The 12,381-nt window shown below is 53.2% G+C and overlaps 1 protein-coding gene across 5 annotated transcripts in view; it reads left to right on the top strand.

The window, feature by feature from the left end:
* Positions 1–12,381, top strand: part of PTK2B (protein tyrosine kinase 2 beta) — a 107,073-nt gene that overhangs the window by 72,301 nt on the left and 22,391 nt on the right. For all 5 annotated transcript variants that reach the window (XM_084829522.1, XM_084829524.1, XM_084829523.1 and 2 more), the window contains exons 9-18: positions 81–155; positions 824–925; positions 1,945–2,062; positions 3,390–3,429; positions 4,237–4,283; positions 6,556–6,609; positions 7,604–7,701; positions 9,691–9,775; positions 11,709–11,809; positions 11,977–12,092. In XM_084829522.1, coding sequence (XP_084685648.1) covers positions 81–155; positions 824–925; positions 1,945–2,062; positions 3,390–3,429; positions 4,237–4,283; positions 6,556–6,609; positions 7,604–7,701; positions 9,691–9,775; positions 11,709–11,809; positions 11,977–12,092 — 836 coding nt within the window. The remainder of the gene's footprint in view (positions 1–80; positions 156–823; positions 926–1,944; positions 2,063–3,389; positions 3,430–4,236; positions 4,284–6,555; positions 6,610–7,603; positions 7,702–9,690; positions 9,776–11,708; positions 11,810–11,976; positions 12,093–12,381) is intronic.

Below are 12,381 nucleotides of genomic sequence, written 5' to 3'. Positions count from 1 at the left end.
TCAGCTCCAGCTGAGGTTCGTCACTGCTGTCGGCACGAGAAGAGCGCCCCCCAATGGCTTTCTCTCCCTTTCCTTTCCAGCAAGGATGGAACATCACTGTAGACCTGGTGATCGGGCCCAAAGGCATCCGGCAGATGACAAGTAAAGAAGCAAAGGTACGAGTCGTTTAGACACATGTCTAAAGAAGAGCTGCCCTCAGTTCATCAAAGGCAGGTATTCCTCTTACCTCCCCATTGAGACAGGAGTGGGAGGTGGCATTCATCCCCTCTCCCTTTGTCTCTTGAGCACCAGCAACGCTCCTTTGTGGATGGAGAAGCAGAAGCATTTCCATAGCAACTTAGGCCTTGCCTTTGTGCCATGCACCACCATGGTCTCCGAAGGCCTCTAGCACAACAAGGGTGAACCCTTTTTTTCTGCAGGGTCCCTGCACCTTTAAGCCGGCGGAAATTCAACTGGGCATCATAGCAGCCCCTTAAACTAGTTGACCTCTGGGGCCCTTCAGGCGCTGCAGTTCTGGGCAAAGTGCTCTGTGTGGGTGTGGTCGGCCCTCCACTAGAATACCTCAGATCTCAGGTCTTGCAAACAGACCTTCTAGCATAGTAGAAGATCCTTGTACTCTTCAGCATCTGTCTGTGAAGCTCCTTCGTGTAGGGTGGCCATGTGTCCTAGTTTTCAGAGGATAGAACTGTCCTCCTCAAAGGGGAACAGCTCTGAAGGTGTCCACCATTTGATGGGCTGTCCAGTTCAAGAGTTTGGAAAGTAGCAAGATTTCTTTGACCACTGTGTGCAAATGGAAGATTTTGCCAACCTTGATCCCCTGCAGCCCACCTGCCTAGCTGAGTTCAAGCAGATCAAATCCATCAAGTGCACAGCCGTGGAGGAGGGGAGAGCCCTGCTGCAGCTGGGCCTTACTGGGAACCCCCAGGTAAGAAGGGAGTGCAATAACAGTGTCTTTCTGTCTCTGTGTGGGGCTCAGGATCTCTTCCTCCTGTGCTTCTTGCTCCCTATCCAGCAGGAGAGAGGAATCTAGGCATAGCATGATCCCGGCCAAATGAACACTGATCATTGGGCTGGTTACCTGCCTTTTGATCAATTAACGCCTGGATCAGCTAAATGGAGGAGCTGTGGCTCATTGGCGAAGCGCACGCTTTGCGGGCAGAAGGTCCCAGGGTTGGTCACAGCATCTCTCGAAGAAGGATCTCGCGGGGTGAGGTCAGGAGAAGCCTCGGAGGCGCCCTGCCAGCCCGAGCAGGCAACACTCAGCGCGAGATCAGTGGCTTGACTCGGTGTCACCCAAACCTCAACACGCCTGCCCCCGAGGCAGTGCAAGGGAATGTCCACTTCCCGGAGGGGCGGGTGCGTTAGTCTGTTGCAGCAAAAACAACAAAGAGGCTTGTGGCACCTTGAAGACCAATGCATTTTTTTCTGGCATAAGCATTTGTGGGCCGGACCCTGCCCGGTGCGTCGGGTGAAGCGGACAGTGCCCATGAACACTCATGCCAGAATTGAGTGGTTACTTTTTAAGGTGCCAAAAGGCACTCTGTTGTATCCGTTCATGCCGCCAGCAGGGAAGGGAAGGGAAGGGTGCCTTCTGATTTTTTCTTGGCGCTGATGGGGCACACACAGATAGTCTAGACTAGGGGCTGGCAGAAGGTAGAGCTCCAAATGCTTGGACTTCGACTCCCTGAAGCCCCTGCCAACTTGTCTAATGGTTAGGGATGCTGGGAGTTGGTCCAAAACTTCTGGAGATCTACTTCCTGCCCAGCCCCGTTCTAGACCATGGCTGGCTGGGGGGATACTGGGAGTTGTAGTCCAACACATTTGGAGGGCAGCAGGTTGGGAAAAGCTGGTCTGGACTCGAGCATTGCCAGTGAGGCCACAGCCCTCACGTTCCTGGATCTCCCTGGTCAACAGGCAGCCACCTGTCCCTTTTCTGCTTTGCAGTCCTTGACGATCAAAACATCCTCTTTGGCTGAGGCAGAGAACATGGCCGACTTGATCGATGGCTACTGCAGGCTGCTGGGAGGCCTGGACGCCTCCCTCATCGTCCGTCCCAACCAAGGTGAGAAAGCAACTGCTTGAGCCTGCCCCAAACCATACGGCCCTCCTCCAAGTATGGCTTTGAATGGTTGTTCAATGGATCAGCTGGTTTATTGGATGGAGGTGCTCCTGTTCCTGAGTTTCATGTTGTTTTACTGTTAAATGTTATTGCACTGCTTTGTTCTTTTAACTACACACTGTCCTGGGAGCTGATGCTGAAGGGCAGCTCATAAATTCACTAAATAAGTAAACCTCCCATGTTGACATGTCGTCAGCACTGGCCAAGGCAAGTCCTAATTACCACAGCCCCACTCCCTGCAGGACAAGGTATATTGTTTTTACAGGGGACTCCCACAGAGGGGTGCTGGACCACAGGCCAGGGGGCCAAACCTGGCCTGCCTGAGGCCCCACCAGGGATTTCCAGGTGGCCACACCCCTTTCCCCGGCCCCACCCCCTTTCCCCAACCACCGGTCACTTGGTGGTTCCCCAGCTTTTCTGCAGTTCCCCCCATTCTAAAAGGCTGAAATGTCTTTGTCTACCGGCAGTAAGAACTTGAAGCTGATGGGGTGGGGCTTGGGGGATTTCGGCCCTGACTCTTTTGCCTTCGGCAAAGCCTCCAGTTGCGTGGGACATGGAATCTGCTCATGGACAACCTGCCTCCCATATATCTCTATTTTATCACACCAGGGCAAAACTATAATCACATTATAATGTAACAGTATATTATTTTTTCTCCATGTTGTAACATTTTTCCTACAAAACTTGCTCTGGCTCAGCCACAGTGTGGAGGTGAAGGCAAGGATGTTATGTGCAGGGACTCTTACAGAATTCCCTTTGTCCCATTTTCTCTCTGGGTTTTGGGGTCCCAAATTTCTTGGTCTGGTTTGGGGAGCAGCACCCATGAGCCAGCAAGTTGCCGTTCGTCCATTTCACTTTAATGAACCCATGTCCTTTCCAGTAGCTTAAATTCCATTTGTGGTCTGTTTGATTCCTTTACCATATCGATGCGCATCAGCAGATCATTGACTTGCGCAGTTGCACACACTATATTTCATCCATGCTCGCAATCTCTTGTCCACATCGGTAAGGCAAGTGTGGTGGGGGAAGGTGAGACAAGTACGCCCCAATCCCAGGAATCATTTCAGATCTTCTCCATGCTCATTTGGGGGAACATGGATTGAGCAATCTCTTGTGAGAGGAATGGAACAGAACAAGGGAGGTCCATTTGTCTCTAGTTATTTACAGACAAGGATAAGCCAGAAATGAAGGATCCCAGCAGGGCAGACAGGACTTGAGCTGTTAGTTTCCTGACATGTCTCCCCCCCGCTGACCCCTTTCTCCTCCACAGAGAACGAGAAGAGGATCGGCCTGCCCCAGGTCCCGATACAGTAAGTATGGCGGCAGATCTTAGCCAGGAATCTGTGTCTGTGCATAGTACTGAATCCCGGAGCACAGCTGTGGGGGCTCTCCTGGCCATGAAATTGCCTTGAGGCTCCCCAAGCTCAAAGCGGCAGAGTTCTGGGTGCCTAGAAACGTTACAGATAGAAGAACGGCAGGTCTTTCATGTTAAAAGAAAAAGGCTTAAGCAAATGCACGGGGGCAGCGAGGTCTACCGACGCCTACGAGCCACGATAACAAAACGGAACCTCCGTGTTCAGAGGCACTGTACCACTGGGTACCAGTTGCTGGGGGATGGACAACTGGGGAGGGCTGTTTCCTTCCTGACCTGCTCGTAGGCTTCCTAGGGGCATCTACCCAGCTACTGTTGGAGAGGGTCAGTGTAAGGGTAGGCCTGGTCGGGCACCTGTTGAGGGCCCACACCCCGGCAGGGCCCACTGAAAGAGCCCCCTGGGCTCGCTCCTCCTCTATGCCATTGCAAGTGGCTTCTTCACCTGCCTCTTGCTCTGGCCCAGACAGCGGTGGGGGAGCAGGAGCCCCCTCCTTGCTCCCTGGCTCACCGCCTGTCGAGCAAGCAAGTGGCAAAGGTGAGGAAGAGGACGAGAAGGTGGGCTCCCCGAGGGAGGAGGGGCCCACTGAAAGAGCCTTGCCCCAGGCCCTCAGGAACCAGGAGCCGGTGCTGGTTGGAGAGGGGGTGCTGGAGAAACATCGAGCCTTTTGACAGGGACGGGCTTCGCGGGAGGTGGGCGGAGGTGGGCCAAGCCGGAGCAAGCTCCTGAGTCTCCTTCTCCCCTCAGGCACCTGGAGGAGAGGCGCTCCACGCTGAGAGAGAGCTTCAGCGGGGGTGAGTCGGAGCCTCCCTCCCGCCGTCTTGGTCAACGAGGACCGTCCCCATGGGAAAATGAGCTGCGGCTGGAAAGCGCGCAGCAGGCTTAATCTGCCTTAGCCACAGGAGCTGGAATTTTTAAAGAGAGTTGGTGGGATGATGGACGCACAGAGCGGATGGAGCGTGAAGTTTAATGCTCTTTAAATCAAAGGAGTAGAAAGCCGTGAGCCTGTAGCTACCTTTTGTGGTTACTCCATGTAGTGACCTGCACATTTATGTCCATTTATTTATTTTGAAGATTTATAAGCTGCCTTTTAAGGTAAATCCTCCCAAGGCGGTATACAAAAAAACTTTAAAACCACAAAACTTAATAATCTTCATCATAAAACAATGGTAAAAACAGAAGATCAGTAATTAGCAGTTAAAACCAAATAGGGTCATATACACAACCGCCCCAATCCGTTACAGGCCAAGGTAAACAGGTGAGGCTCTAGGGCCCACTTGAAGGCCTGTAATGATAGGCCTGGCAGACATCGGTTGAACAGAGTTCCAGAAGCAGGGGACTGCTGCCAAGAAGGCCCTACCGCTCGTGCCCACCCCCTGTATTGCTCTTGCAGGCCGGCCCACAAGCAAGGCCCCCGATGCTGATCTCGGAGGGTGGGCAGGCTGGCATGGACAAAGGGGGTCCTTCAGGTAACCTGGACCCAAACAGTTCAGGGCTTTAAAGGCCAAGACAAGCACTTTAAATTGGCCCCAGAAACACACCACCAACCAGTGCAACTGGCACGATATTGGTGTCACGTGATCTGACTGCCTAGCTCAGGAGCAACTTCCCCCGCCCCCTTAGGTCTGTGGGGCGCCAGAAAAAAATCTGTAGCGCAACGCCACGGCATGCAGAAAAGGTCAAGTTTAGCTTCCCTTTTAGTGCTCCATAGCACTAAAAACAGCAGTCCCCCCCCCCTCGCCGACTAGTGTTGCCACCACCGACTCGGTGGCAAGCGGGTGAGGGCCGCAGCAGGCTGTGGCAGGGGCTGCATGCTGCCCAACCCTGGCCTGGCACCTACCAGCACTCCAGCGGCTCTGTTTTGTAGCCGTCGGCATTTCCAGGCCATCTTTAAAGGCAGCCCCACCTTGAGCGCATCACAGTAATCCAGCCCGGGCGTCACGAGAGCCTGGCTCACGAGAGCGAGGCCGTCCTCTCCAGACGAGGCTGCAGCTGGCGTCCCAGCCTAAGCTGGTGTAAAGCACCCCTGGCCCGCCGCAGCCTCCCCAGTCAGCACAGTGTCCAGGAGACACCCCAAAGGGCGTACCTGCCTCCTCGGTGGGCGCGCAGCCCTGCTTGCAGAGCTTCCTCCAGAGTAGTCAGTTTCCTTGCCAACAGTCCCTCCATCCTGTCTGGGTTGTTTTTCACCTTGCTCACCCTCATCCATCCCCAAACCTCCTCCAGACACACACACAGGGCCATCCTATATGAGGGTTCCCCAACCTGGTGCCCTCTGGATGTGTTGGACTGCAACTCCAATCATTCCCAGCCAGCATGCAGTCCAACACAGCAGCTTGGGTAAGGCTGTCATATACTTTGTGGAAGAACAGCCCGGGGGTCTGACGTATGAGGACCATAACTGGTCTCCCAAAGAACGCTGAGCAATTGGTCGGTCCATGTCAGAACAGAAAGACAAGGGGACACCAGGAGGAGGAGGCGGAGGAGTCTTCCCGGGCTGTGTCTGGGCTGCATTTTGCAAGGGGCCCTGAGATATGGAACTAGGAGTCGGCAGCTGGCGTCCCCTCAAGCGTAATCTGACCTGCCGAGTGGTGCCATCTTCCCTACCCCAATGGCCAACTGCAGAGTGAAAAGACGTGTGGATGAGCAGCATCTGTCACCGGGGGGGGGGGGATGAGGAAAGGTGCCGTAGCCCTCTGTACCCCGTTCCTTTGACAGAATGGTCCTCTGGCTAGAAATAGTTGCTGACACTCTCCAGCCTGTTAAATAGTTCGACCGTCAGGCCTCTGTGCCTTATTCTTAAGGCTCTCGCGTACACAGTGGCAGAGCAAAACACACACAAACGTTCAAGGAAAAGCCCTGTGCTGCTGGAATCCTGGCGCTGCATGGGTGGTGGAGGATGCCAGGGTATGTGTTGGGGGCAGACGAGCAGAAGGTATCCTGGAACAGAGTGTGTAATACTTGAAATGACGGCAAGGTGGCAAAAGACCCGCTGAACGCTGCTCTTGGTCAGGCGCCAGGGGTGTGCTGTATATGGACAGTCGAAACAGCTGGACTGTTTTGTTCCAGATTCTGACATTTATGCTGAGATTCCAGATGAAGCATCCAGACCCAAATCTGGAGGTAAGGTTCAGGTCCCCTTTTAAAATAATGCTGCACCCCCCTGGTCCGGCCTGGTTGCTGAATGCCTCAGTCTGTTTAAGAATGGATGGCTGTTCCGAAGGGCTGGCTGGCTCCGGCGACTAACCCTGTGCAAGGAGAAGCCTCATCACAGCGCAAAACGTAAACGACGTTTTCTGCTCTGAGAAGGCTGCGTGGAGCCCTGGGAGCAAAGTACAGCAGGAGATGACTATGGACTATAGGTTACATTTAGAAAACCATGCCAAGGTCTGTTTTGGGGGGCAGTCATATTAATACTGGATTCTGTGATATATACTTTTCTGGCAAAAACAGCCGTTTCCCAACTGCCAGGCAGATGATGCCCTTGTGCTTAAAAAAAGACAGAGAAAAAAGGTGTTATGGGAGGGGGGGAGAGAGAGAGAGATCTTAACAGTAGTTACCATTTGCACTTTGCACACATGGTAGTGCTGTGAGCTTGGCCAGTATTTTGATCCCAGATCACAGGTAGGCAGATGAGGTTCTCTGAGACAGTGGCTTGCTGAAGGCCACTGGTGAGTTCACAGGAAGAGGTGAGATTGGGGGGGGGGGGAGCTTCCAGATGGGGGCTCCTGGTACTACCAATCAGAAGGCCTTGTGTGGCTGTTCTGTCTTTTCCTCCTTCGTGGATATTTTTCTGAAAAGAAAAAAGACGGAAGCAGTGGTGGGAAAACATGGGACAGATGCAAGCGGATGTTATCTGGACCCCCATGAAATCCTGTGTTTGAGGCAGGGCAGTTGGATAAAAGCCTCATCCGGAAGCACCCAGATTTCCTCATTCGTAGCTCAGCCTCTTTGCCACTCCATGACACCACCCTCCTCCCGTCTGCTTCTCCAGTTGAGTCGGCCCAGTCGCTGGCAGGCAAAGCAAAGCACCATCTTTCCTCTGCAGTGGCACTGAGGGAGTGACGCTTTTTCTGTCCTCGCAACTGCTGTGCTGTTGACTACTTTCCTTGTTCAGCTCAACAGTACGTGATCTCTCGGGAAGACGTCATTCTGGGCCGGATCCTGGGAGAAGGCTTCTTCGGGGAGGTCTACGAGGGTGTTTACACCAATGAGGTGAGTCCAGAAGAGTTTGCCCTGGCCTGTACACTTCAAGCCTCAGATGGGGGTGAGGAGGAACAGAGTTGCAAGTGGGGGCCAGGAGGGGGTGGGGAGAGAGCACCCGCTGGTCCTACCAGGGAAGATGTACCCAGTAGACAGGTTTTAAAGTTAGAACAGGGGTGGGCAACGCATGGTCCATGGACCACACAAGGCCCCCATGCTCTTTTGTGTTCCCTGCCCCCCCCCATTGCTGCCAAATTAAAGGAGCAGGAACTCCAGGCTTCCAGGAATGTGATTTTGCATTAAAACAATGGGCACTTTCTCCCCGCCCACCTTGTTTAAGAGGGGAAGTGCAGGGCTTTTCTCGCTTAATTGCTGCTGAAATGTGGGGGTGATTGCGGTGGCAGGGGGTTGTGGCCCCCGGTGAGTTCTGTGAGAGGTCTCCGGACCCTGTCAAGTTGCCCACCCCTGTTCTAGACCTTCGGTCTACATGTCTTGCTTGTTCGGGGGGGGGGGGGGCGTAGGTCAGTGGCCGAGCGCACGCTTTGCATGTTGGAGGTCCTTGACGTGACTCTCAGCTCCTCTTGTTGGAAGGATCTTAGGAGCTGTGGGAGTCTCCATAGGCCAAAATCCATGAGTTGTTATGCACACAGTTGAAAACTGACCCAAATCCATACAAAAACTTCCGAACATTATGTTGAGGGACACTTTTCCACCCCATGCTAAGTTCCAGTGAAACTCGGGGTAATAATATGTCCCCAAAACAAAACAAGCAGCTGGTGTCAGAAGAAGACTGCTTCCCTCTGCTGGTTTTCTTCAAAAAACACCGTGGGCCTTTAAAAAAAAAATCCACTGCATTAACATTGGCTGGGACCAAAAAGCAGTGGCAAAAGTCAATAGATTGGGGGTGCGGGGTGGGTATTTTTGTTCCAGGCTCTTTTTGGTTTTTAACAAGGGAACACTGTCTGGACACTTAAATTGGAATCGCTAGATCACTGTTGCAGAAATGTTTCATTGGCTGGGCCAAAAAAGCACACCGTGTGCCAACATCTGTGGGATTCTTGGGGTATTTTTTGTCCTTGAACCATTGCTGGTGACAGTGTCCTAGAAAGACTGCACAGTAGGTCTACGTCTGTGTAAATTCTGCAATGCAAAGTGCCCCAGGGGTGGCCAGTTTAACCCCAGAGATCTGGATCATTAACACTGCAAGTGTTTTTGCTTATTTGTATGTTTTACTGAAAATAGCAGTTGTTAGGGGCCCTATGAGAACTAGTAACCAGAGGCACATCTCCCCATCTCTGAAAGGATTGGCATTCGTGGTCTCCAGTTTCCATGCAGAATACAGCTGGGTGTGGTGACCAGAGCTGGACACAGTATTCAAGATGAGATCTCTGCTCTGTGCTGGTCAGACCTCACCTCAGATATTGTGTCCAGTTCTGGACACCACACTTTAAGAAGGGTTCAGATAAATCGGAACAAGTTCAGAGAAGGGGAGCAAAGATGATCAAGGGATTAGAAACTCAAGTCCTACGAGGAAAGATGGAAGGAACTGGGTATATTTAGCCTCGGGAAGAGAAGACTGGGGAGGGAGATGATAGCACTTTCCAAGTACCTCAAGGGTTGTCACCCAGAAGAGGACTGCAGTCTGTTCTCTGTCATCCAAGATTGTAGGACAAGAAATAATGGGCTTAAGTTACAGGAAGGCAGATTTTGGTTGAACATCAGGAAAAACTTCTTAACAGCCAGAGCAGTCAGACAATGGAACCAACCGCCTGGGGGTGGGGGTGGGCTCTCAATCCCTGGAGGTCTTCAAGCAGAGAATGGAGAGCCATCTGTCAGGGATGCTTTAAACTGGATTCCTGCACTGAGCAGGGGGTTGGGCTGAGGGTCGAAATGGCCCCTTCCAACTCTAGAATTTTATGAATTTAGGTGGACAAGCAAATGCTGCAATTTGCCCTGCTGCTTAGCATCTGTTGAACCTCAGGGGCCTCCTTCTTGTTCCAGAGTGGGGAGCGGATCAGCGTGGCTGTGAAGACCTGCAAGAAGGACTGCACTGCCGAGAACAAGGAGAAGTTCATGAGCGAAGCGAGTACGTAGGTGCCCCTCCCATGCGAGGCACACATGGAGCGACACAGCCGCCCCGTGCTACACGTGGCGCAGTGGCACAGTGGTCAGTGGTGGCTGAAGGGGGCTGTGGCCATTGTGCTAGGCAGAGGTGGCCTCCACCAGCAGTAAACCACCAACTGCCACCCATCCCTCCCTCGGTGTTTTAAAAAGAGGAGGATCTAATCATCATGAAGTGAATGTTCAGAAAACATGTGGCTGTGTGAAGGAGACCAAGGAGGGATCTGGGTGGATGTCTTCCAATGGACAGAGGGTTGGATCTCTGAGCTCCCATGGAGGGATGGGTGCCATTTTTAACATCTGGTCCCTAAATGCCAATCCACGTGGGAACTCGTGGCATGGCCTACTGCTCCTTTTCTTGGTCCAGTTACAACTTGCTCATGGATTGTGCAGGGAGACTCCAGCAAAGCCTGAGATTGGAGGGGTATTTGGGTGTGGGGGTGTGCCAATGCCCAGTCCAGCTTGGAAGCCATTGCCATAAGCAACTGCAGTGTGGGCTGCTCAGAATTTAACAAAAGTGACTGGATATGCCCAGGAGGGGGGCAGGCTGTGTGAATTGGCCCAAGACGAAGGGGAAGACAAAGGATTGTGTTCATTTGACTCTGCTCTTGCACGCTCCCGTTCCTTCCGCAAGGCTGCGGCCTGCCTATTGCTTAGGAAGGGCAAATGGTTGTGTGTGGACCTCTGGCTTGATTGCGCTGTGCCGCACGACAGTCACAGTCCAGCCAAGAGGCAACAGTGTGCATGTGGTGAAGCCATGCTCCAGTGGCGCATAGAGGCAGTGAGTGCGATGGCGATGCGCTTGTGTTCCCACTGTCCCTTGTGACCAGGTCAGTCCCGTTATGAGGTCGTTCTCCCTGGTAAATCACTGACACGATTGTGTCCCTAAGTCGGCCTTTGTGGGAGGCGCCTTGCTGAAATGGTCTTGCCGCCATTTATTAGAGTTCTTGCCTTTCTCTGGGCTTCCACACCCTCCCCAAATTAAGTGCCCGAGTGGGGAAGGGCTGCATCTTGTTTAGTGTGCATGCCCGTACATGTATGCATATGGACAATAAGGACCAGGCAATGCACACACCGCCCGCTAGACCACAGACTGCAGCTGTTGAGGCCTATTTTGACTTGTTGGTAATGTATTGTAGTAGGAGAGCTCAGGTGCTGAACCTCTTTCAGGCTGAGGGACGAGTTCTGTTTTGGAGAAGCTCTCCGGCTGCATTCTGGTGGTGGGCGGGGCAGAAGGCTAAGAGGTGGAGCCAAAACTACCCCAAATCTCAGCCTATTTTAGCTCAGAGCTCTTCCTGCCCGGAACTCCACCTTAGGAGAAGCATTTCAACCTTTTAGAATGGGGAAACACCACAGAGAAGCCAGGAAGCCACCAATCAGTGGTTGGGGCAAAGGGGTGGGGCCAGGGGCAGGGGCGTGACCCTCTGGGGTCTCCTATTTGGCCCATGGACCTGAGGCTTGACACCCTTCTAGTAGAACAGTGATGTTTCCATGTATATGCCTACCCAGCAGAACAAGCTCCCTCTTGGCTTTTTAAATCCGGGGAGGGCAGGCTCATGCACAGCAAAGATGAAAGCACTGTCACTGCATAGCATAGACATGCCATTAATGAAGCGAATGAATGACCAAGTGAGTGAAGGTGCAGCTATGCAGAGGCTCCAGCATGGGGAGCGGGCTCAGGCAGTGACCCTAGTTCTGAAAATGGGGGTGTTAAAAGATCCGTCTTCTCGCTGGCAAAATGTCGGAGGGTGCGGGACCATGGCAAAACGCTACAGAGGGGTGTTGGTGCCAACACGCCCATAAAATCTAGATGTGGACGATGAGGTCCCATGAAGTTAAGGCTCTTGCATGGAATGGGTCGGGTCTGAAAATAAGTGCCCTTTCCCGCGCGTCCACAGTGCTGATGAAGAAGATGGACCACCCCCACATTGTGAAGCTCATTGGCATCACAGAGGAGGACCCCACCTGGATTGTGATGGAGCTCTATCCTTACGGAGAGGTGAGGCACTCAGCTGACGCGGACAGGCAACAGGGGTGGGGAAGGAAGGGGAAGGGAGCAGGGGCATTGAGGGAGGGGAAGGAGCTCCCTCGGATCTGAGCTTCCTTGGGAAGAAGGCTTTGGACTCTGAGACATCCCTGCCGAGATCTTCCATCTCCCCACTGCAGCTGGGACAGTACCTCGAGCAGAACAAGGCGTCCCTGAAGGTGCTGACGCTCATCCTGTACACCTTGCAGATCGGCAAAGCCATGGCCTACCTGGAGGCGATCAGCTGTGTGCACAGGTAGGGGAACAGCTTTTATTTTTGACACAGCGGCTCCCTACAGGGTGGCGCGTAGGAAAACACCTTTCCACAATTCCGAGGGGAGCCTTCTCCATAAACGCCCGCGCACTGATGCGGTGCAGCCGGAGCGATGCGGAATCGACGAAGCCTGCATCTTCCAGAGAATCGCCACAAGCTCCATAGGGCCCCAAGATCCTCAGGGCTGGGAAAGGGCAGGCCCCTGGGGATGCGGTGCTGGCCCCTGCGAAACTGGAGTAGTTCTCTGCGATGTGTTCGAATTTGCCCGTTG

Source organism: Heloderma suspectum, chromosome 1, assembly GCF_057233095.1.
Source record: "Heloderma suspectum isolate Gila_16-S chromosome 1, 16-S_ref, whole genome shotgun sequence".
In the NCBI taxonomy this organism is placed as follows: domain Eukaryota; kingdom Metazoa; phylum Chordata; class Lepidosauria; order Squamata; family Helodermatidae; genus Heloderma; species Heloderma suspectum.
The sequence above is the reverse complement of the archived record's forward strand: the minus strand, read 5'-3'. Positions and strand labels throughout refer to the sequence as shown.